The following is a 26,249-nucleotide window of genomic DNA, read 5'->3' on the forward strand; positions in this document are numbered from 1 at the left end:
TGTGTACACAGCTGGGTTTCCTTGGCTATAATGTAGATAAAATATAATCCTAGTGGTTGGTTCTCAGGGCTGTGGTGACAGTTATAATTAGCGTCTATGAGGTGCTTCAGAGAGTTCCAGCAATTGCCTCTCCCCACACCACAGAGTGGGAAGGTGTCCTCCAACTCAATTCCCACCCTCCATGTGGTCATGTTGCCTCTTATGGCAGTCATCAGCATGAGTAAGATCCCTCTGAAGACCTCTAGGCCAGGTCCCTCATGGGTCCCTCGCAGACCCTGGTCATCAGGAGAGCCACTTGCTTCCTTTCAGTGTTGCTGTTTCTTTTCTGCTAGCCCACACTGCCATCTTAGAAATGAATTCTGCTTGTAAGCTGCTCCTTGGGAGACTCATCTCAATAGCAGTGATGAACTTGAAACTTCGGTGGCACACACCAGGTGCCCCAAGTGGCCATGTGTTGTACCTTCATCTTCATTGAGAAGGGAGCACTCATGGAGGGGAAGGAGCTGAAGCTCAACACAGAAGTGGCTTCCCTTTCTTTACAGTGTGGCTAGAGACTGTGACCTGACAACAGGGTCTGAGGAACACTAGAGCCTTGCACTTTTGGTCTCTGATCCTGGGGCTTCACCCAGAACTGAAGGAATAGGAATCCAGTTGTAGAATCTGTTAGCAACTCTTATTGGCACCAGCATCCATCCTTTGGGAAAAGAGGCCTTAGAGCTGGAAATTCAAAGAAAGGTTCAGAGCTTAGGTTTATTGTTTCCTCACAAGCCACCTGGCCTCTCCTTCATCAGGACTCTGGAATCAGTATCTCTCACTCTGTCCAAAGCCCATGAGATGATGCACGCACTAGCTCCTTATGTAAAGGGAAAGCACTTTGCATGTGATGAATTAAGAAGGAAACTCTCATTGACTAAGGTCTTCTTCTTCGCTGCCTGCTGTGATGTGGTTCACAAATGTCAGCTTGTGTTTCGCATTTTGTCGGTAGATAGAATTAAGCACATGGAGTCACCTTATATAATGTAAAAAGTAATAGAGGGCTCAAGTAGCCCGGTACTTCGTTAAAAAGTCTAGTCTTCTCAGCGATTTATAAAGTTCTCAAACTTTGTAAACAAATAATAAAAAGAGCATTCAGTTAACTTTGAATCAAATAAACAGCAAGTGATGTTTAGCTAAATCTAACCTGCAGGAAGTTGTGTCTGACAACTCTGTGAGAGTTTATCAGTAGACTGTGAGCTGAAATCACCCAGCTGACTTCTTATTTCACAGTTTCTGCTCTTAAGTCAATGCCTGGCCCCATAGAAAATATTTAGCATAGGATTCTGAGATAAAAGGATTATTAGATTATTTATTTGGAAAACTGTAAAATGGAAAAATACTTCTATCAACTCCTTTGAGGTTTACTTGCTTGTTTGTTTTGATCTGTCAGCAAAAGTAAAAGTACTCATCCCACTTATTAACGGGTGAGTGGCAAGAGGTGGGCGACCGGAGCAGTCTTCCTGAGCTAATGCATTTTCGGCGAATGTGCTGAAAGTGTGCTGTAAACACCACAGGAACGGAGGGACAGAGAAGTGAGGGGCAAAAAGAGACAGAAAAGTGAGGGGCTTGGGGCATCACGCAGTGGTAGGAGCTCTCCTGGAAGGTATGAATTGTATCCTCAAGACTGCAAGAACGAAGAGAGAGAGAGAGAGAGAGAGAGAGAGAGAGAGAGAGAGAGAGAGAGAGGAGGGAGAGGGAGAGAGAGGGAGGGAGAGAGAGGGAGAGGGGGGAGAGGGAGAGAGAGAGAGGGAGAGAGAGAGAGAGAGGCTACTAAGTAGGTCTGTAAATGTCATGTGTTAGTACAATCTACTTGTGTAGCAGTTCCTGCCCTGCTGTTCCCATTTGTTCCTGGAGAGGGCAGCATTTGGGTTTAAGCAAACTGCCAGGAACAGAACTGCACCTTTCTTTCCTAGAACTGGTTTTAGAAACATCTTAGGTTTCCTAGGATGGGGCAGTTTTCTTGACGCATCTGCTAAAGTCACGTGAGACCTAGACTAGCCAATCGGTAACCAGGCCCTACATTTCCGGGCGTGGCCAGGGTGCTCTGAGCTGGGCCCCATCTTCCCTGGCTTTATATTCACTTTTGCACACTGTGGAATTACCGAGCGATTTTAGGAACTGTCTGTGCTTCTATAGTTGTACACATTGGCATAAATTGTCTGAGGCAGTTTCTAGAACTTATTTAAATTTGTTCTCAGACATCAAAACAGTTCATTGGCTTCCAGGAATATGTTTATAATTCCTGGAAAAGAGTTCCTTGTGACATTTCATCTTTTTTTTCTTTTTACCCCTTCCTCTTCTCTGTCCATCCCCCCCCCTTATTTCCTACCCACCTCCCCCCATCCAATCCTCAAAAAGGGTAAGGCATATCAAGTTGAGGCAGGACCATGCCCCTCTCCCTTGCATCAAGGTTGAACAAAGCATCCCACCAAAGGAAATAGGTCCCAAAAGGCCAGCTCACCGTGCCAGGGACAGATCCTGGTCCCATTGCTAGGGGCCTCACAAACAGACCAAGCTACACAACTGCTGCCTACATGCAAAGGGTCCTTGTGATATTTCAAGTGTGGCATAAGTTACTATCTTTGAGGGTCCCCTGAGCTTGCAGACGCTAACAGATGCTAAGCTCTTGAGCACAGGTCTTCCTCATTGGTCCAATCTCAACCTCGTTTCTCATTTTTAAATGTTAATGAGCTCAGCAGTCAGCACTGGTTCCTCTTGCAATCCTGTCTAGGTGTAAGCTCAACTCACCCAAGCTTGTAGCTGCTAAAACATCTCAGGGGGCAATTTCATACTTCTTCCCAGGGTCATCTCGCTAGCAACAAGGTGTTTATGCCAACAGTCTCAACTCAGTTCTCTCAGAAGTTTCCCAAGCTTAGCACACTTACACCTGCATTCACACACGTGTGCGCGCACACACACGTGTACACACTCACCAGAAAACAAAACAAAAAAAAACAGATGATTAAGTCCCCTTGTACCAGTACTGCAGCAGCACTGAAATCCAGAGCTAGGACTTTGGGGGTTGTTATTAGCATGCATTCATGCATTCTCAAATGGCTTGCATGAAATGCTCTGTCCCCAAACCTTGTCACGCTTGTCTCTAAGACTGCAGACTTCTTGTGGCTTATCTCCACAGCCACCATAGCAGCTCATCTGAGCCCACCCCTCCATTCTGTCTACTCACCACAGTTACCTTCATGACTTTTCAGCCCATGTGTATGATGAGCAGAGTTGCTGGTACCCCACATCAGTTGTCATTAGGAAACGCATAGTAAAGCCAATGGAATGCCACACCATGATGCTGGGTGTGGGAGCAACAAGAGCCCTTATTATTCATTGCAGTGGGCATCCTAATGGTAACAGTTTTTCCAAAGCCCAACATATTCTTTCCATACTACACAGCATTCATGCTCCTGGCTACTCACTCACAGAAACTGGATACTTATAGCCACCCCAAGAAGTATGCACTTGTGTTTATAGTGGTTTTTATTCATAATTGCTCAAACCTAGAAATAATAAAGATGCTCTCCAGTATGGGTATGGCTAAACAAACACCAGAATATCGATCCGTGGCGAAAAGAGATGAGCCATCAAGTTGTGAGATGGCATAATGGGAACCACAATGGCGTTCACATCATGAAAGCAGCCAATCAGAGAGCACCGCATATTGAGTGGTTTCAGCTTTATGATGTGAAAACATCAGCACTGCCTCAGAGTTGGGGGCAGGGAAGAATGTGTAAGCAAAGCACAGAGGGTCTCTACTCACTGTAGTGGTTAAGATTTGAACATGAACTCTGCCCCCACAGGCTCACGCACCTGACGGGGAGGTTCTAGAAACTTTAGAGGGCTGAGTCTTCAAGGAAGTAGATGACTATAGACATGCCTTAATTGAAAGGTTGTCCCTAGACACAAATCCCTTTCCTGTCTGTTTCCTATAAACCATAAAGTGAAGAATTTCCTTTACCATAGACTGTGGCCTCTGGTATTCAAACCACGTAGAAACTGTGAGTCTTAATGGATCTTTATCACCATAAGTTGTCTTTTAGGTGGTTTGTTCCAGACACACTGAGAAAGTAACCAAGGCAGAAAACTATTGGGAAGGACACTATGAGGATGGCTACATGCCATTGTATACATAGCAAAGGTTTGCAGATTGTCTAGCAGCAAAAGAGAAGCCTACTGTTATTGCAAACTGTGGGCTTCGACTGATAATAACAATGTGTCCTGTAAGTCTATCAGTAGAAACGTGCTTATTATTGAGAGTTGATGGGACAAAGCAAGAGAGATGTTGAAAATCTTTGGAATCTCTGTCCAGTTTTGCTGGGAACCTAAAACTTCTCTCTCTCTCTCTCCCTCTCTCTCTCTGTCTGTCTGTCTCTCTCTCTCTCTCTCTAAAAAAAAAGTAATTGATCTTAAAAAGTATTCTTGAAGTCAGTGTCAGGTCTCTGCTTTTCTCTCCCTCCGGTACGCCCTAACTGGAAGTCTTCCTCCAGCCGTGGATTTAACCCCTCCCAGATGCGCTCCACATCTGCCCCTGCTTCCTGACTCTGGTTTTATGTACCCAGATGGACAGCAACTAATAGATCTATTCTCACTGGTTGTGAGTAAACTGGAACACATAAAGCAACTGCTTCTGTCATCCCTAAGTGAGAACATTGTGTTTCTTGCTGTGTATGGCAACTCTTCTATCTGTCTGTGTGGTCCGAGAAAACCCATTTCATCATCATCAGACACATGGCAACTCTTCCATCTGTATGGTCTGAGCAAACCCATTTTATCATCAGAAGGAAGAACACCATGGCATGGCAGTCATTGTGAGTGCCAGGCACAGAACACTCAATATTTTCTGGGAGTGTCATGGGCATCCTGCTCTCGGCACACTGACACCTTTAGGAAGGAAAGGCTTCAGGCTGGCGACTCTCACACTTTACCAATAAAACAATCTTGACTTCTCCTTTTATTTTTTGTATAGATTCTCACTCTGTGTAACAGTTGATTAAAAGAAAAATTGTAGTGGAGGTCAAATGGTGTTTGACTGTGTGGCAAGTGGTTTCCAAGGAAACAGCAAATTAGCACTTGTAGCTCTCAGCAGCCTCTCCAGAAGGGCATCGGGACACCAGCCGCAGTGTCCCTTCTGTGTGTGTCTCTTCTGAAACAGACTCAGAGCAGTCAGAGGAAGCCTCAGGAAGGAAGTTATCTGGCTCTGGAGAAAAGACATACTCTGTTGAAGAAGTCTCTTTCACCTTCCTGTGTTCCAGCATGTGTGCGCTTTTCCTGGACATCTGCCCATCTCCCTTCGGGTGGGCTTTAGGTCCTGTGGTCAGGGTCACCAGCACATGAAGCATGACTGGAAGTCTGCTGACTAAATTAGTTATTACTTTTAAAATTGGAGGTTTAGAAATTACTTCAGAGAAATCTGACAGACTCTCCCAAAGAGAAAGTGTTTTGAAAATTGCTTAGAATTTGTTTATTTAGGTGCCACATTATTTAGAATATGAGCTGTTTTCTTAATTCTTACTACAGTGATCTCTGTGGCTTTTAAAAAGATTTTACTTCTTATTTTTAATTGCGTGTTTGCACATGTGTGTGCATGTTCCTACCGTGCCCATGGATGCCAGAAGAGGGATTTAGATCCCTTGTAGTGGGAGTCACAGGCAATTGTGAGCCATCCAATGTGGCTTCTGGGAACCCAGCTCTGGTTCTCTAGAAGAGCAGCAAGTGCCCTTAACCACAGAGCCATCTCTCCAATCACCAGGCTGCTGTGGTTTTAACTTAAACGATACTTTAGTACTTTACCTAGCTGCTGGTAGGTAAAGTAAAGACATGAAGTGAAATCTGTAAGAGCCCAGCACCTGGGGAAATAAAGGAATACAAACAGAATCAATAAATGTTTGCTTTTCTACATTTGAATCATCATCCTCATGAGACTGGCAGATATTCCAAGTGAGTCTGGGCTGACCTGTTTCTAAAGAATGAAAGAGAATTAAACAGTATTAAGATGGAACTCTTAGTTCTTTTGAGTCACATAATAAATAATTAATACTGAATTTTATAATACACCAATTTATTGAAGGCATTTTAGAGGAAGAGAATTAAAATTCTCACTTGTTAGCATCTATGACTTTTATTAATTTGAACCATCTTGTTTTGTAAGTAAATAGTGTATTTAGTAAAGGAATATTTTTGAATTGCTTTTACTGAAGCAACTGTAGAAATATTATATTTGAGAGCAGATAATAAGGTAGTTTTTATATTACTCATCTAAGAATAAATATTTCTTTCATATTTCCATGATGGATAGCAATAATATAAAATAGCTAAAAAAAGATTATGTAAAGCTTCATCTTTAAGAAAAAAACAGCAGTTGAATATTTAGCTAATATGTCATTCACCTGTTCTGGTATGCGAGAGAGTACATTATGTATGTCGTTCACCTGTTCTGGCATGTGTGTCGAAGTCAGATGACATCTTCCCCCTTTAACCTTAAAGAGGATTCCAGGACTGAACTCAGGTTGCCAGGCCTGCATGCCTAGCACCTTTACCCTTATGGGTGAGTCATCTCACGGATTTGAACATTGAAACTTTTGAGATGAACACAATCACAAAAGGACTAACAGGGCTGATGTGGTTATTCTGAGGACTGGATGCCATAACCAGGTGGCATTTTAAGGCCTTGTGCTTGCTATGTCGGTGGGTGCTTGTGAGTCTTGCAGGTGACGCATGGATCCCCAGTGTCATTGACCATCTGAACCGACAGACCTAAGCGCCAGTCTGAGCAGTGTAAAAATGGTCATAAAATTTAGATTAGTTGGAGTTTTGTTTCCATTCTAGGACAAGTTACATGGCCTGAAGTCTTCCCTTACCCTTTGCTGGAAATACTGGGAATACAGATGTATCATTTTCTGACCTGTGGCTTTCATATACACGACATACGTGCCATGGTCTTCAGATGGCCTTGTAATTTTGTTTGCTGATGTGTCAGTAAGACGCCTGTGAGGACTTCGTGTCATGCTATCTACTCTCTGGAACTAGGAAACATTTAATATAGTAGATAAGAACCACATTTTTAAGTAAATATATTTTTAAGAAGACGACATACCTACTTCACAAACATGGACTGTGATCACTCCTTCATCACTGTTTTGATTTTTTTCTGTGCTCAACTTTATACTAATCCAAATCTTTCCTGTCATACGGTGACATTCTTCTCTCGGAGCTCATTTGATGTGACTCTCATCCATGCTGCTTGTTTCCAATAAACAAGAATAAGTCGCTTCTGATCTTCAAATCCAGGGACGCTCTAAGAGTCTTTCCAGTGGTCACTTCCTTGTACGCTGAAAGCAATGGAACTTCTTTCAGTATGTGGCTGAGTATATAAATTTAGATATAATTTCACAGTTTGGGGGCTTTTTGAAACCTCCAAATATCCTAGACTCCAGATAAGGAGCCCATGTAAAAGCCTTATGGGAAAGTTAAAGAACAAAGGCCTGGCTTATATTTCAATATACGGCTGTATTTAGTGGTGTGTGTGTGTGTGTGTGTGTGTGTGAGAGAGAGAGAGAGAGAGAGAGAGAGAGAGAGAGAGAGAGAGAGAGAGAGAGAAGCTAGTAAGTAGGAATGTGTGGTGTGTTTGTGTGTGTGTATGTGTGTGTGTGTGTGTGTGTGTGTGTGTGTGTGTGTGCCCATGCATGTGGAGGCCAGAGTGCTTTCCTCGGTTGCTTTTCTACTTTCTTAGAGTCTTTTAGCAAACCTGGAACTGTCGCTGTGACTAGAGTAGCTAGCAAGTCCCTGGGATCTGCCTGGCCTCACAACACACCCAACACTGAAGTTATAGGCCCTGAGCTGTGCCAGGAATTTACATGGGTTCTGGGGATCTGTGATCAGGTCCTCATGGTTGCATGGCAAGTTCTTTACCAACACCCTGAACCCCAGAAATCCAGTTTCTGATATAATGTTCTTTCTAGACAAAACTCTCAAACCTAAACCTGTATGCATAAATAATATTCTGAAGTCTTCATGTTTTACCGTATGGTGATCTTCACAATGTGTATAATGGATTTTAAAAGCCATGTTTTCTGATAGAAGCCCTTAGGACTAACTTTAATAATTTTAACTTATGTCCCACTGAATTTTCCAGGAATGGTATGCTTTTTAAAGTAGTTAAGACTGCAGAGGATATGCCATTTATATACTAACAGAGAAATTCAGCCTCTTCTTCCTGCTGCTTGTGGGATTTTTGTGTATGCCTTTGGTTCCAGAGAAGGCTCTGTTGCACTGGAGTTGTGTCCAGTGCCTGAGTCTAATTCTGAACGCGCCCTTCCTGGGATGGAGCATGGGGTTCTTTCTCAGTTGCCATGCTGGGACTTGGGGAAGACCCCTTTTAAGAAAATGAGGCTGAAGAATTATTCTGGATGCACAAGCAGTCTGTGTGCATTGCTGAACTGGAAACAAGGACACCAAGTATGAAGTCATGGTTTCCTCATCCGTTTGTAATATTTTTAGTCTGGAATTTCCTAAACAGTTTTTCATGTCACCTTCTCAATCCGCAGATAAAAACATGCAAATCTAGAAAGCTGAAGTGATTTTCCAAATTCCCCCCACCTCCCCACTTTACACTGTTCCAAGTCTCTCCTAAGCATGTGTTTGAAAGAACAATTAACCTCCCAGCTGAAAGTGCTTCCAGGGAGCTCTGGTCTCAAATCTCTTCTCCAAGGCCATTCCACATCAGAATGTTCACATGCCATTTTCATCTGCCATGACAACTGGTTTCTTCATTAAAATGATTGTCTGTTGTAGAATTATATTACACACATATGCACGCGTACGTGCACACACACACACACACACACACACACACACACCTACTTTAAGCCCTTATGCCTCCAATTCTTTTTCAACATGCCCTTATTCTTTTTAAATGTTTTACTTTATTTTTGTTTATGTGAATATGTGCGTCTGTTTGTCTATATGTGCTCTGCATGTGTGTAAATGCTACAGATGTCAGAAAATGGTGTCAGGTCACTTGGAACTGGAATTACCCGTGAGTGAGAAGCCGTTCAGTGTGGATGCAGGGACCTGACTCCTGGTCCCCTGCACCAGCATCAAGAGCTCACAGGGACCTGACTCCTGGTTCCTTACACCAGCATCAAGAGTTCCTGACCACCGAGCCATTGTCTTAGTTACTTCTCTTTTGTTGTGGCAAAACACCATGACAACGCCAGTTTATAAAATAAAGTATTTAATCTGAGGACTCACAGTTCCAGAGGGTTTTGTCCTTGACCATCATGGTGGGAAGTGTGGCAGCAGGCGTGCAGGCATGGTACTGGAGTAGTAGATGAGAGATTACATCTGATCTACAAGCAGGAGGCAGAGAGAGAGCTAACAGGAAATAGTGTGGGCTTTTGAAACCTCAAAGCCCAGCCCTAGGGACACGCCTCCTCCAACAAGGCCACACCCCCAATCCTTCCTAAATACCAACTGTGGCCCAAGCAGCCGAAGGATCAAACATAGAAGCCTATGGCAGCCATTCTCATTCAAACCACTGCAGCCATTTCTCCCGCCTTGGCCTTAGTTAAAGTCTGTACTTGCTTTGCTCCTCTTTCACCCTTTTTTATTCCTGGAGGAATAACGACTTTCCTCGACTCTGCCAGTGTTTGTCATCGCGGAGGGAAAAGAAATTGATGCCTGTTGGAGATTGTGTTTCACAGAAAGCAGCTTCAGGGGCTCATGGGAATGGAGCAGAATCAAGGCGCAAGGTGTCAACACCGAGGACATTTGTACAACACACAAGAGTTTCTCTGAGGGCCCTCTCCAGTAACTACCTACAGCTTCCTCCTCAGATCAAGCCTGCTTTCCCTCCACCAGTCGCTTTCAGGAGAATCATGAAATCCCTCAAGTCAATGTTTTCTTACTTCTTTTTATGACTGGGTCGACTTTACATGATTTTCAGTTACAAATATACAGGATGTCAGCACTAGACCACACTGATGAGGATTTAGTGTTAAAGTGTAGTCAAACCTCAATCTGCCCCTTGGTTTCTGTGTGGAATTCAGTCCCACTTCGAAAAGCATATGTTTGGGGCTGGGTGTGAACACAACAGTCTGTCGTCCACGGAATTCCCAATTGATTACAAAAAAGGAAGTTTTCAAGTCGGTTATTGCCTGTGCCTTAATTTCTCAGTACAATTTAACTAGTAAAGATTGATCAAAGCCAGCAGTCCACATGCTATAGCATTCTGCAAATAAAATAATAACCAGCATGCTAGATCATTGAGTCTTTGTAACAACCTTCCCCTCTGCCAATGGACAACCTTCGGCAAGGAGAGGGAAGACAACTTGCTCTCTAGAGAAAATTGAAGATGACATTCAACCCAGGACATGTGACTCCCAAGTCCAGGCTGGTCAGTATAAAGAATTTATGATCTCAATAGACAGGGTTGGACCAACCTACACATTCAAACCCCCTAGAAACTGCTATGGACAAAAATAAGCCTCGTTCTAAATTTCAGACAAAACACAGTCCACAATGACTATTGCTGTCCTAGGAAAGCATTCTCTTGAATGTTTACCCAAGTTTCTGAGGTTGAGAAGTATCCTTAAAGTGACCAGGACTCCAGAAGGACAGGGAGACCCTGAACCCTGTGACTGACTGTGAATTGCACATTGTAGGAAAAAGAACTGTAGGAAGGGGCAAAGTCCCACTTTTTGTTTTGTTTTGAGACAGGATTTCTCTGTAGTTTTGGAACTAGCTTCTGTAGGTCAGGCTGGCCTCGAACTCACAGAGTCCTCTGTCTCAACCTCCTGAGTGCTAGGATTAAAGGCATGTGCCATCGCCGCCCGGCCAAAGTGCCATCTTCTAAATAGAATGATTGACAGATCCCTTTGCTCTCAGAAAGACTTCTTTTCTAGTCCATCATTATTAAGTCACGGATATTTCACTTTCATCTAAGCCCCTAATGGAGCCAAACACACAATAAATTATATCATATAATATAATGATAAATATATAAATATTACAAATAAATACATATTATAAATATTTATAAATAAAATAAATAAATATATTTTACCGTATAAAATTTGCCAAAACTCTTTGAGAGCCAAATCTGTTGCATGTATCTGTTATTCAGACCTGTCTCCTTATCTTTTAATGTATTCCATCCAGAAGGTGGAAACTCAGAGACCTCCCAGAGTGAGCGCATGCCTGCACTCAGCTCCCCTAAGAGACAGGAGCAGAGGGCCAAACAATCACACCAGCGTGGCGGGCACACGGAGCTCTAGCTGCTCTGAAGCTCTCTGTAGACAAAGCTGGCCTCAAACTCATGAGGTCTACCTGCATCCGCTCCTGAGTGCTATCAATCACTGAAGATGAACAGTCCCACCCCTGGCTTGCTGCCCAGATTCAGGAGAATCTAAAATCCACACAGCATCATTAAGTGTCTACCTCTCAAAGAAAGAGATGTTCGGTGACACTTGATTGTATCTGAAGCGTGCTCACTTTTCTACGAAGGCCAACTTCATAAGCATTTACTAACTATTCGGTGAGCATCCAATACCCTTTCACGGAGACGTCAAGGATCCAAAAGAAAGAGAAACTGACGCTGGGCGTGGTAGCACAGGCTTGTGATCCCAGCACTTTGGAGGTGGAGGTAAAATGAGCAGCAATGTGAGGCCAGACTCTGCCACACAGTGAGTCTGAAGCCAGTCTGCACTAGAAGTGCTATAAAAGTAAGTAATAATAAAATAAATACATAAATAAAAGTAAAAATTGGTCCTTATCCTTATTTACATCATATATAATGCTGTTTATTTATTCATTAGTCATTTGACAAATAGCCCTGGAGCATGCGTGGTTGGGAGTTAAAAGAGTATACACATGAAAGTCAATGGACGTTACACCTAATATTATCTTTGTGTCCTCCCCAAGAGTCAAGGTGTTACAGGCAGCCCACCGGAGAGGATTACTCAAACACAGTCTTTATTTCAGCTGGTTGTGTCTACACACAGGGATTCGGGCACATAAGTGTAGCCCCACGTGTCCAGAGCACAGGGATTTTGAAGGCAGAAACCATGTCCTGACAACCTGATCAGCAGCCGGGGTGGGGCAGTAGAAAATGAAGCAGTTTGATAGAAGCTAAGTGGTTAACTGGAGGGGGATGTTGCACAAGTAGCAATTTGACAGAAGCTAAAATGAGTTAGCTGGGACACCCTGACCTTGGTTCCTAGAATAGAGAACGGCAATTTTCCATGGGGATTCTCTATCAACATCAAATTCTAGTTAAAGCTGAAATAACCTCAACAAGGATACAAGATGGAGGAACCTTTGCACTGTCCTGCCCTGTCACGTCCCCACTGAACCTATGGGAATGGGTCAAATCATTGACTCCTCCTGTTCTAGGATGACATAGTGGTCCTAGGGACCAGTAGCTTATTTGGCCCTGCCAGTGAGCATGCAGGGTCCCACTGTTAGCTCAATAAGAATAAGAAGCAATGGTCTGGCTAATGCTGACAGTAAGAGGGTCAGATAAGGGGTCAGATAAGCAGAGACCGACATCAATTATCCGATCTGTGTTTTCCTTTTTCCTTTCTTTGATGCTTTCTCTCTCCGTTTGTTCTCGCTCCCCTTTCTCTTCTCTCCTCCTTTCTCTTTCACTGTCCTTTCTCTTCCTATCAGTTATTCTTTCCCCTACCTTTCTCCCTCCGCCTGCTTTCATTCATCATTCCTCGTGACTTCCTTCAACAGTGGCCCCGTGCATGTTCTCCAGAGCACTGGCATTCAGCCCTCACAGCAGTTCCCTCCTACCTTATCTTCCCTCCTACCTTAGAGCAGCAGGTTCAGAACCCCCAGGAAGCCTCTGAGAGCCGGACTTGACCCAAGCATTGGCCCACCCGCCATCTCTCAGCAGCCTCATTTCCTATGAACAGAGGCCAGAGGATTTTCAAGATCTGGACTGTGGTGAATACCACTGTCTCACATCTGGACTGTGGTGAATACCCACTGTCTCACATCTGGACTGTGGTGACTACCCGCTGTCTCACATCTGGACTGTGGTGAATACCCACTGTCTCACATCTGGGACTCTGGAGTGACTACCAGGGCTATAATAAAGACCCAAGGAGCGGGGCTGCTAAGCTACAGCAGAGCAGGTCTGGGGTTTTGAATACTTTCTGTCTGTCTCTGGGTTGTGTCATGTGGTGGGATTTGCCTCTCCTGAAACTCTTCTTCTAGACTCTCTCCTGGCCTCCACAAGTCTGCTTCTGGCTTGCCTGCTCTTCCCCTTTGGTTTAAGGCTCGGTTTCTCTCATATCTTCAGAACAGAATTCTCCAGGATGTTCTCTGGACAGTTCTACCCCGCAGCTTTACATGATTCACGTCTGGACGTGGTCCCAGTGGTCTCTTGTATGCTAATGAGAACAACTGTGTATGAGCAGTGCAAACTTCTTCCATCAAAACTGATGGTTTCTTTAGCCTGTCCTTTGCCTTTCTGTTGTCTATAACACTTCCTCTCCCCTGACATGCATTTAATTCCTAGTACATCTCCCCTAGTCACTCACTTTTCACCTGTCACCTCCTTACCCTCGAAGACCCCTCTTAATTTGCTCCATCTTCAACAAGACTTTCCTCACACCCTCTTCCCCTCTTCTCGTTCACTCTCTCCTCTTACTCTCCTCATAATACACAGAGCATAGATCCTTATTGGTGCCTTTGCCTGCCCATGTTGTATCCATATATCCATTCACTTACTATACACCTTACTAGCTGAGACTATGTCTACTTTATCAGCTTGGCATGATGGCACCTATTATGGTGCCTGGTCACAGTGAGTACTCTGTAACTATCCCTTGGGTGAATGGGTAAGCTCAGAAGTAGCTTCATTGTCTATTACTTCCCTTTAAGAGAGAAGAACCTGCCCCCTCTCCCGGGCCTGCTGTCCTAGGTGCTGATGCTGGAGACAGCCTTGCAGACTTTGGCTCATATACTAATAAACCAAACATCTAAAATCACAGAAACACTGAACTGAGAGAAACTGAGAGGGTGAATTCCGCAAGATAAGGCTTTCAGGAAAAGAGATGGTTTATGAAAATTTTAAAACTTAAAAACCTAATTTGATCTGAGCTCAAACTCTACCTCGTGGTGAGCTGGTGTGTCACACCATTGATGTCTGTGGCTCACTCTCATTTCATCTGACTGACAGAGTTGATGCCACAGACACAAGAAACTGACCGGCTGTTTTCCTACAGACTTTGACCACTTTCTCAGAAAGACTTTGTTCCCTAAGGACTGTTCTCATTTCTAGGGTCCTACATTTTCTTCTCCTTTCCAGAGCCAGGAGCCTGCAAATTCTATTTTCTTTAAAAACCAAGATTGTTATTACATTCCCACATTGCATGATGGGTTATACTTACCTTTCCAACAGCCCTCCCCCAGTTTCTTTACCTCAAGGGAGTGTGAACTGAGGCACAAGTGTGTTCTTTGCTATCTTTGGGAGCCAGAGCTTGATTTAGCACTGGGTGTACAGGAGAGCTGTATTGGTTACTTTTCTGATTCTGTAATAAAATATTATGGTCTGAAGAAGTTTAAGGAAAGAGTCTATTTTGGGTTCCAGAGGGCTAGAATCCATAGTAGTGGAATAGTCAGGCAAGCCTAAAGGAACAGGAGGCTGGCTATGTGATAGTCCACAGGCTCATATATTTGAATAAGGGGTCCCCAATTGGTGGAACTCTTTGGGAAGGATTAGAAGCATGACCATCTTGGAGGAGGTATGTTACTGCGAATGAACTTTGAGGTTCTAAAAGTCCATGCCATTCCCAGTGCCCTTCTGCCATGCTCCCCCCCCATAATGATCAAGGCCCTAGCAAACTTGCCCTTCTATAAGCTGACCTGGTCATGGTGTCTTTATCACCACAATAGAAAACTAACTAAGATACAGGCTGATCATATTTTCAACTATACACAGAAAGCGGAGAGTTGCATAGATTCAAGGTCGGTTAATTTTGGTGTGTAGGATGTCTTTATTTATTTGATTTTTATAATAAAACTTATAAAATTCTCTTTTAAAAGGAAGCAGAAACAGAGAGAGAACAGGAAGTATGATGAAGCCTCAAAGCCCACCCCCGTCCCATACTTTCTCCAGCAAGGCTACACCTCTTAACCTCCCCCAAACAGCACCACCAACTGGAGACCAAGTGTTCAAATGCACAAAGCTGTGGGCATAGTTCTCACTCAAACCACCATAAAAGCCCTTAATAAATGCTCACAAGTGAGAAGTGCTGCTGAACTATAGCAAGGAAAATCAGCCTGTTGGCCAGAGGTGTGAGGGACAGGGCTGACCCACTGGCTCTCCAAGGCAGCCTAACATCATACATAGTAGTTTCTCTCTACAGTCACGGTCCCTGGAATGGTGCGCAATTGGTTATCCCAAACAAAAGCAGAGCCTAATGGGAAAAAGTGGAGGGCTAGGGCTAGGAAGAGGAACTGGCTTCAAGGGATGCTTCAAAGATAAGATGCGCGGTACCTTTTATTCTGTTCCAGAATCACTGTTGCAAATTTAAATTGTCTCCTAGACACCGTAAACATCAGAAGAATTATCTCTCACTCCAGCAGAGAAATGTAAGATTTCAAGAGGACAGCATGCATAACGACACTGTAAAAGGAAACCTCTGTGTTGCACTCAATTGTCAGCAATGGCGCATTAAGCTCTCCTAACGCTTGCAGAGCTGCGGTAATTTGCCTCACATGACTGACTTACACTGCTCCCAGGAGATAATTTATCCCTGTTTGCGTACCAAAGGAACAGAGCAAATCCTGTATTATCCTTTCCCCTCATCTTCAGTCAAGAAATGATCTTGGTGGTGAGGATTTTGATGAAAGCTTTGCAACAGCCACGGGAACCGAGAGATTGGAAAACCCCAACTCATTCAAAACCCTGCATTCTAGGTAGGAAACTGTTACAGGAGTTAAAATATGCTGTACAGTCTTCTGTTAAATCACAAAACCATGCTGATTTTCGAAAGTCCTTTGCACTGTGGATGAGGATTGCCTTTCTTCTCAGAAAGCTACCCTGACTTGGCTGTCCCTTTCCATCCCTTCATGCATCCATCCATGCCTCCAACACTCACCTAGGCATCAATGCTCCAACACCCACCCAGGCATCCATGCCTTCCCTCCAACACCCACCCAGGCATCCATGCTCCAACACCCACCCAGGCATCCAGCCTCCCATCCACTTATATGTTCCTCTTCCTGCATCCACAGAGCAGACGTAAGATATCTGTGCTTGATGTCGTTTCTACTTGTCCAAAACCCCCTATGCTCTATGGACTAGTCCTTCTCTTCCCTCTGCACCTGTGTGCTGTCTACACCGCCTGTTTCTTCTCATCTCCAACCAGCCCAGCTATGACCCTTTCTACCAATAGTGCTCTTTCCAAAATGACATTAGCTGGCATGTTACTAAAGATTCTCTTCAGGGCTAGAGAGATGGCTCAGAGGTTAAGAGCACTGCCTGCTCTTCCAAAGGTCCTGACTTCAATTCCCAGCAACCACATGGTGGCTGACAACCATCTGTAATGGGGTCTGGTGCCTGTTGTAGAAGGAGCGGCAGGCTGCATTCCCGCCACCTGGATCCCATCTAGTTTACACCCAAAATAATTACACGGAAGCTGTAGTCTTTTAAACACTGTCTGGCCCATTCATTTCAGCCTCTTATTGGCTAATTCTCACATCTTGCTTTAACCCATATTCCCATATTTAGTAGTCTGTGTGGCACCACGAGGTGGTGGCTTACCGGGAAAGATCTTAACCTGCGTCCATCTTGGAGAGGAGAGCTATAGCGTCTGCCTCATTGCCTTCTTCCCAGCATTCTGTTCTGTCTGCTCCACCCACCTATGTTCTGACCTATCAGGCCAAGGCAGTTTCTTTATTAATCAATGAAAGTAACAAATAGACAGATGACCCTCCTCTATCAGGTGCCCTCTTCTGGCCTGCAGGCATATACAGAGACAAAATATTGTATACATAATAAATAAATAAATAAAAAGACTCTTCATACCGTCACCTTCTCCTAGTCTCTTATATTGTCTTCTAGACACTTATACAATTTGCTCCCCATCCCCAACTCTTCTTGGTGCTTTTTCTTGGGATTGCTGCTGTCTTAGATAGGATTTCTATTGATGTGATAACCATCATAGTCAAAATCACCAGGCGGATGGGTGTTTTACCTTACAGCTTCAGTCCATTATGGAGGAAGTCAGGGCAGGAACTCAAGACAAGACCTGGAGGCAGGAACTGAAGCAGAGGCCATTGATCAGTGCTGTTTAATGGATTGCTCCATGGGTTGCTCAGCCAGCTTTTTTAGGCAACTCAAGACCACCTTCCCAGGTGTGGCTCTGCCCACAATGGACTGGGCCCTCCCACACTGATCATTACTTTAAAGACTTGCCCACGGGTTGGTCACACAGAGGCATTTTCTCAGTTGAGAGTCCCGGTTCCCACATGACTTTTGCTGTGTCTCGCTCCCGTGAAATCTGTCTGTGCTGCTGCCATTTTACCTTGGGCTTCTAGAGGCCTCAGCCTTACTCATATGCATTCTTCAGTTAACATTTTCCCTTAAAATAGCCTCATTTGCTTATCAATTTCCAGGACGGCCTACAAAGTGTAACTCAGCACATTAACCAGCCAAGACCTATGGTCTCACTGCTCGGAAGGCTGGACGCCAAGCTATTTACAAAGGGCACTTCCTTCAGAGGCCATGAGGGTGGCATCCACTCAAAGCCACTTGCTTAGCCTCAGGTAGTTTCTTGGACTTTTGGGTATCCTTTGGCTTGTGGAAGCATCAGCCATATCTCTTCCTTCTTCTTTACATGGGGTCTTCCCTCCAAGTGCGGTGTACTAGTTTTTTATGAAGTCATCAGTTGTATGGAATGAAGCCCAGCTCCGTGTCTTCATCATAATTTGGTTGCCTCTTTCTGTCTCAGAAGAAAGTCATATTTTCAGGTTCTGGAGATTAGGTTTCCAACATGTGCCAGGAAGGAAGCAAGAACGGTTCAACTCATGGCTGTTTCCACAGCTACTCTCATATTTTACCATGCTAGGGCGCCCACACGTGCGCCCAGATGTGTCGCATGTTGTCCCCCAGTCATCGTCCTATGGATGAGCTTCATGGAGTGTCTAAGATTACATTTCAGCATCTTCCTCAAAGCGGGTCCTCCAAACTTTATGAATGGTGTTTTGCCGATTTAACTATCTTAGATGGAAACTAAGTGTGTGTGTGTGTGTGTGTGTGTGTGTGTGTGTGGTGTGTGTGTGTATCCATGTGGCAAATGGGGCACAGCACAGGAGGGTGTGTGTCTGTGTGTGTGTGTACTCTTATGACAAATGTGTGTGTGCGTGCACCCACATGGTAAATGGAACACAGCACACATGTGTGTGTACCCACATGGTAAATGGGAGCAAGATATAGGTGTGTGTGTTGTGTGTGTGTGTGTCCACATGTGTGCAGGTAGATGAGGCACAGCACAGGTGTGTGTGTGTGTGTGTGTGTGTGTGTGTGTACCCTCGTGATAAATGGGAGCACAGCATAGGGGTATGTGTGTGTGTGTGTGTGTATACCCACATGGTAAATGGGAGCACAATATAGGTGTGTGTGTGTTGTGTGTGTGCCCACATGTGTGCAGGTACATGAGCCACAGCACAGGTGTGTGTGTGTGTACCCACATGGTAAATGGAACACAGCACAGGTGTGTATGTGTATGTGTGTGTACCCTCATGGTACATGGGGCACAGAACAGTTGTGTGTGCATGCACGTGTGTGTGTGTGTGTGTGTGTGTGTGTGTGTGTGTGTGTGTGTGTGTACCCACATGGGTGCAGGTGCACGGGGCACAGGACAGGTGTGAAAGTCAGAAGGCAGCCTCAGGTGTAGTCTTCATATGCTCTCCATGTTTGTCTGAAGTAGGATTTCTCATTGGCCTAGAACTTCACCTAATAAGCCAGGCTCACTGGCTCTGGAGTTTCCAGGGATCTACTTTCTCTGTATCCCCTTTCATTCTCTAAGACCATAAGAACACACCGCCATGAAAGTGTTTTCCATGGATTCAAAATTCCAAATGCAGGCTCTCAATTATGTAAAGTAAGTACTTTACCACTGAGCCATACCCCCAGATCTGCCCAGCATTAAGATGTGTTTCCCCACATCAATTAACAGTGTAACCAAGATAACCCTCCACTGCTTTTTGAATGAATTTAAGATGGAAGCAGAATGGTCATGTTTGGATTCCTGGAAGACTGTTCTGCAATGTGAAAAAATGGACAGTTAGAATAATTGGTGGGGCCGGTGTCACAAGACAAGTAGTATCCAGTGGTCCCACGTAGTTAGCTTTAGACCTTGAGACCTATTTTGGTGGGGAAAATTGGATTCACTAAGTGGGGAAGAGTCATGTGGTAGTTGGAGCTGCCACTTTACAAGACTCTGAAGTTACACTGGAGACAGACCTCTGAGCATGCCTGTGGTGGGTTATCCTGACTACATCTTCAATTGATATAATATAGAATTATATGGAAAAACCCATCTTAGTTGTGTCAGGACCATTCCCTGGGTAAGGGATTCTCGACTATATGACATGAAGAAATTAAGCCAAGTATGCAAACTTATAGTCACTGTTAGCTTCTTCTGGCTGTAGTTCTGAGTCCTGCTGCTTCAAGCTCCTAATGACTTGACTTCCCTGCCATGATGGACTGTAGCCTGGGACTGGGAGCTGAAGCAATCCATTCTCCTTCAGTTCTCTTTGTCAGTGTATTTTATCACAGCAACAGGAACCGAAGCTAAGACAGAGTTTGTGTGTCAGACAGGGACTTGTCAAACGGGTTGGCATTCAAGAGCAATTTCTGCCTACCCACCTGGTATGTATGTGCAGGTGCCCATGATGATTATGAATATGGCCTAATGCTGGCTGTTTAGCTTTTCCCGTTGTTTCCAGTAGCAGAGCTGCAATACAGTTCTATTTCTATTGTGTCTCAACCCACAGAAGACCCGCCTGAGCAGCTGCCTCTGCCAGCTTCTGTCCCGCCTTCCTCCTCAGATGACCGACGTGTGTAAACACCATTAGCTCCTCCCTGGCAGAAATGTTTGTCCTTTTCTTCCCCTGAGCATGAAAAAGACATAAATATTTTGTGAACTGCTACATAGACTTCTGGCTTGAAAGCCCAACTCCTAAAGGAGAAGACTTCTGTGGACCATTAGCATTGGCAAGAGACTGTCGTGAATTGGCTCCCGGAGAGTAGCTTTTCCACCCACTTGGCATTTAGCTCACTTTACAAAAATTGCTTCTGTAAATTGGCTTTTCCCCTCCTGGACCATAACAAAATGAGGGCAAGTGCCTTGCCTTCCTGTTCTTCCCTGCATTTGGCAGAGGGCTAAGGCACAGCCTGGCCCACCTTAGGCATCAGTCATGTTGATTACAAGGCCATCACAGAAACAGACCAAGAGACAGAGGTTTCTCTCAAACTGAGGTTTAGATTAACAATGAATGATGGGGCTGCATTATTAATGTTCTGTCAAATCTGTCAATCAAGAAATGTAATAGGGCCATTTGGAAAGGAAAGTATTCCAGAAGAGCTCCAGGAATAGATGTGTAAGCAGAGGTTTTCTAGAACCAGCAGTAGGTGCTTCCCACACTTGGTGGGCAATGGTGACATTGCAATAGGGTGGTAGTGATACTGGAAGGTGCATAAGAACTGCAGGTCCCTGTAAAAGCCCTGTGTGTGTGAATGAGCAGCCTGGTTTAGGTGGATTTAGGAAATCAAGGCTTCAGGGGAGGGGAAACAGAGGCCCAATCACTATAGAAGAAAATTGGAGTGTCACCTAATGCAAAGCAAGCAGGCGATTCACAGAGGTGAGCCTAGCTTGTAAGAATCTGGGCCTTCCCTACGTTGACAGCTCTTCAATCTCTCATCCTGTCCAAACCCTTCCCTATACTACCAATGGCTATAATCTAATGCCCAGGCAGAAAAGGCTCTCTGTCATTTTTCCAGGATCACCAGCTTCTCGGGTATGGAAGGGGTTTAATAAAAACTGATTTGCTGAGCTGGAAACTATACTAGGGAAGTTGGGCTTTTTGATTAAGGGCTTATTTGTGCCTGAGCTGTTAGAGATTCACCGTCGGCATCTGTAAAATGGGTAGTAAAATCAATCCTGCAGTATTGTTAACACCTGGAAATTGTGTGTGTGAAACTTCTTGGCACAAGGGGGTGTTAAGCATATGCTAGGCATTTTATTTTTCTGTCACAGAACTCAGTAGTAGTGCTAAGTCTTTAGTAGTAAAGTCAACTGTAGACACATGAAACGCATCATATTCTAGGCAGAATAAATGAATACTGTTTCAGGTGCAAGATATGTGTGGTTGGAGTATTCTATTGCTTTTCCTCTCACATGCAGATTTTAGGCAAAAAAAATCAATTAAAGTTTTTTTTAATGTGCAAGTACCCAAATCTTTCAATTACATATCTTGAAAACCTAGCTTTTTGATTAGATGTTTAATATTTGAAATAAGATAATCAAGAAAAACTTAAGCATAAAACATAGAAGACCTACAAAAGTACAATGATAGAAACAGCAGGTGCTTTAACAAGGTATTTATTTATAAAACGACTAAAATCATCACATATAAGAGGTGGAGGAGAATATACTTGTTACAGTGGATAACGCTGGGGCTGGGCTGGTGTAGGAGGGTCTTCTTTCCATGTGTTGCTTTCATTGATTAAATAAAAAGACTGCCTTGGCCTTTTGATAGAACAGCAGCTTAGATAGGAGGAGTAGACAGAACAGAACCGCTCCTTTTACAACACTGGGCGGTTGGGTTTCTTAGGGAACAAAGTGCTGAGCTGGGAATGCGGCTCACAGTTAAAGCATTGGCTTGCTATGCCCAAGGTCATGAATTTGATTGCTAGCACCACAAACACAAACAGCAAGTAAACAAACAAACAGACAGACAAATAGAATATATCAAAATGAAAAGTTGTAGTCTTACCTGCATATGGAGCACCTCCTGGGACAACTCTTCCATAGCTCTAAAGCTATATGTTTACCTCAGAGCAAGGTGACCCTCTGGCTAACCTTATGAAAGCTTTTATAAATGCCTTGCCAGTACAGTAATCCTACTACAGTCAAATATTTTCTGACTGTGAAATTCCACACAAATTATTCTAAAGATTTATTTTTAATTACATGTTTGTACATGTGTAATGGAGTCTTGTGTAGATATGTGTGGTGGTGTCTGCAGAGGTCAGAAGAGGATGTTAGGGCCTGTGGAGTGGAGTTATAGGCAGTTTGAGCTGCCCAGCATAGGTGCTGGGAACTGAACGTGCGTCTTCTCCAAAAGCAGTATGACTTTTAAGATGGTAATGGTGAATTTGACCTGTTATCATTCACATTATCTTTGTTCACACAGAAACTGCCCTGTGGCTTTGCGTTTCACTCACAATGCTTCCCAAAGATTTTTTCTAGTTATTCTGTATCATCTTGGCTTTTCCATTCATCTGAGAACACCACACATCACATTCAAAGTACTCAAGCAACTGCCTCACTCAGTCAGCAGCTGAGCCTCTTGTTCCCCTTGGCTTTGAACTCCCTAGAGCAGCTCCCCAGGGAACCCCTGCCTAGCACTTCCCAGTCTTTCCTGTGAGCTTTTTACAATATCACCACTACCAGCCATGGGAAGTAGACATGAGTCAGATAATGCAAAGACTTCCTCCCGATTATTTCACTCATAACCTAAAGCTATGAGAATGAAAATCTGGACGCTCGGCATTTTCAGCAGACAGGACAAGCCTCAGTAATTGAGAAGCAATGACGTCGGACCCTACAAAGAAAGCTAACACTGTGAAGAGATGGTACCAGAGTTGGGTCCAGCTGTTCCTGCTTCAGGGATGGCTTAGCTATTCTGCTCCTGGGTTGCTAAACCCTAAAAAAACTCCCCTTTTTCCTAACCTAAGTTAGAGTGGCTTTCTAATCTGCATGACGTCAGTGTTCTTGACTTGGTCACTGTTTTCACCTGCTCATTGTTAGTCACCATCACTTAAACTCCCTGAGCACTTCCTGTGAACCATGTAATCTGAACAGAAGAGGAAACAAAAGGGTGGAGATTCCCAGGGTTGCAATGGGCTCGATATCTACACATCGACGTTGCTGAGCCCAGATTCCTACCTGATCTCCCCAGATACAGGCAGCCTGGGCTTTTAACTACTGCCTGCTGTTTTGATCTCAGTTCAGCAGAACTTCCTTTTCAGAAAGAAGCAGAAGCAGAAAACCTGTAGTCCCATGCTCTTTAGAACTCTTATTTCAGAATCTTAGAGTTGGACATTTGGAAGGCCCCACACTATATGCTTCATGTATCCCAGCATTCAATCTCTTCTAACTAGATAGCCCAACCTTCAACTCAAAACTCTGCCTGCTAACGTGTTGTCCATTCTCCAAGGCCACTTTTGATGTAACCACAGAACTTTCCCTGCTCCGTGCGTGACATGAATTCATTCCCTTCTTGGTCCACAGTTCACATAAGGTTGTGGCTAATTGGTTGCCTATCCAACTTTAATACTGAGCTGAGAGCTCCAGGTAGGCATGGATTATATATCCTTCAGTTGTTTGACTTTGCCCCTGACACGAACCTACTTAATAATAGATGTTTAATAACCATCTGTTGAACCAAATTGAATTTGGGAGCATGCAGAGTCCCATCACTGCAGATAGAAAAATATTCTCCAGCCTGGAGAGTTACAAAACATGACCCCTAATGTCCCTACTACTGTGGCTCATGTCTGGTTTGTGGAGAACTGATGGCAGCTCATCAGTTGAAGAATTTTAGTTATGAATTCTAAAAACAGTGAGCCTTAAACTTCATAGCCAGGCCAAGAGACACACTAGGAGCTTGAGACATGAAGCAGTCATCTCCAGTTTTGTACATAAAGAAACCTAACAAATCCCACCCTGACAAGGTGGCCAAAGTCAACATCATCACTGATGTCATACAAGTAACACATATGACTGACAACAAAAAATGATACCCATCTCTCCATCATATCCCAAACACATCACCAACACTATCATGAAAAAAAACCACGGGGCAAATATCACTTGATGGAAATTCTATAAAATAATTTATAATCACTCCTTAAAACCGTCAAAATTATTTCAAACTGGGGAAAATGAGAAGCCACCGCAGACCACAGGCTACCAAGGAGATGTAACATGGCGTCCTAGATGAGACACTGGACTATAAAGGGACATTAGTGATGAAACAAGTGGGATTCAAATGAAGGCTGGAGTCTCCTCAATAACAGTGCACCAATATTTATCTCGCAAGGTTGCCAAAGGCACCATTTGGAGTGAAAGAATCGAGTTGGTTGAAGCTCTTCTTGAGCACAGTTCCTGCACAGCTGTTCTGATCACAGACCCGTGGAGTCCATCCTGTGTTGGAGATAGACGGAACATTGATGAGAAGAGGAATGGGGTATGGGGAGGGGGGATCCTGAAGGCTGTTTTCATCTATCACATTGGATAAAGACTACAAGTGAAGCTGGCTTCAGCAGTCAGACTGGAAGGAAAGGGGGTGAAAGTAAGTGTGATGCAATGCTTTGCTTCCCTTAAACTAACTGTGGGGCTGTGTGGGCAGTTTTAGTTTAGAATGCAAGCTTCCACCCAAGCATCACCTTCTAATATCGCCTCCAGTGAATGAATCTACCAAAACAAATGTCTTTAGAGACCCAGAGCCTCCCTCCATGCGTTTCCTTCCTTGGGGTTCCTTCACAGAGTAGAAATGAGTTCCTTGAGACTGTCATGGTCACGTGCTTGACTGCCAAGGATTTTGAAGACACTTCTGACTTTTTCGGCTCAGAAGCTCTCAAACTGGTGTGCGCTCTGTCTTTCCAGGTACCTCCAGATCATCAGTCACTCGATGCAAACCAGGATCCAACTGCCCCAGTACCCACAGCAGCATCAGCAGACAACTGTCCCCTCTAGCTGTCACCGAAGACTCTGCTGCTCCTATTCTTGAACTCCAGAGCCGAGGACCCTCCGGAGTTTGTGTACACAGGGTTGAGAGACAGAGCAAAGCAGGTATGTGTGTGACTTCCTCATGAGCAGCGGTACACTGTAGCAGCCGTCTAGATAGCCATGAAAATGTTGCCTGGGGCACAGGAGGCAGAAATGTTTCCCAGAGCATAGGTGCAGGGATGACTTATCAAATGGGAAGAGGGAGAAGTTAGGACATAAGACATGCAATTTATTAGAGATAAACAATGTCATAGAGAATCAAACTCCAAAACCTATTGTTAAAAAAGTTACATCATAGACTGTTGGTGACCTCTGGTGAAATTTACAAGGTAGTTCATTTTCTCATCTTCAAATGCCAAACCCAGCATCATTTGGCTCAGCTCTGGGATCCAGTGATAACATTCTGTGTCCAGTCTAAAGAGAATGAAAACACCAGCCAGATCACACACTGTGCTTTTGTTCTGGTCAGGACTCATGGTCCCTGGCATCCATTCAGTCTTCCCAAGTTCCTGTGCGGCAATGAACTGTTCAGCCTTTTCTGCTCACTTGAAACCTTCGTCCTTTGTCTGGTCACCACTCACTAACTCTCGGGTTCCCGGGCTGCTAGAGGGATCTCAGCCACGCCCATGAGCTTCCCAGCGAAGCATGACTTTCTAGATGCAACTGGATTCACCCAGTTGCTGCTAAAGACTCTGTGATTCTGTAGTCTTGGACACGTTATCTCCTGTCTCAAATAATGTTCTAAAGCCCCAAGTTCACACTCGTTTCTTATCTTCTCAACAAATGACCACACATTTACCTCCCCAGAAAGGAAACAACCAAACAAACAGAATAAAGCAAAAGTTCCTTCTCTGTGTGGGAGATTTTGTTCACCAGTTACCACCATCACAGGCTCTTCCCTGGCTAGGGGCTCCCTCCCTGTCTATGCCAGGCACTTCTTTCTCCAGTGCGCACCCCCTCCTTGTGCCTCTTCTGCTTGCATCAACAAAGCCTCCTCTATCTGAGCCTTCAAGTGCTGCCAACATACCAAATCTCCTTCAGATTTCAAAACGCAGTAAAGATAACTGCAGAATATTCATTCATAATAACTGGCTAATTAAAGAAAACAAAAGCATGGAGTGAAGAAACTGTTTTTAATGAATAAAAATGACAGTTTGTGAGACTTAACTGGGG

At 44.2% G+C, this 26,249-nt stretch overlaps 1 protein-coding gene across 1 annotated transcript in view; it reads left to right on the forward strand.

Moving 5' to 3' along the window:
- The window catches only part of Slc35f4 (solute carrier family 35 member F4), a 222,609-nt gene that overhangs the window by 173,107 nt on the left and 23,253 nt on the right, over positions 1-26,249 (forward strand). Inside the window, exon 2 of the mRNA XM_048430032.3 lies at positions 24,954-25,139. Within this exon, the coding sequence (XP_048285989.3) occupies positions 24,954-25,139 (186 nt within the window). The remainder of the gene's footprint in view (positions 1-24,953; positions 25,140-26,249) is intronic.

This window comes from Myodes glareolus, chromosome 12, assembly GCF_982192425.1.
Source record: "Myodes glareolus chromosome 12, mMyoGla1.1, whole genome shotgun sequence".
In the NCBI taxonomy this organism is placed as follows: Eukaryota; Metazoa; Chordata; class Mammalia; order Rodentia; family Cricetidae; genus Myodes; species Myodes glareolus.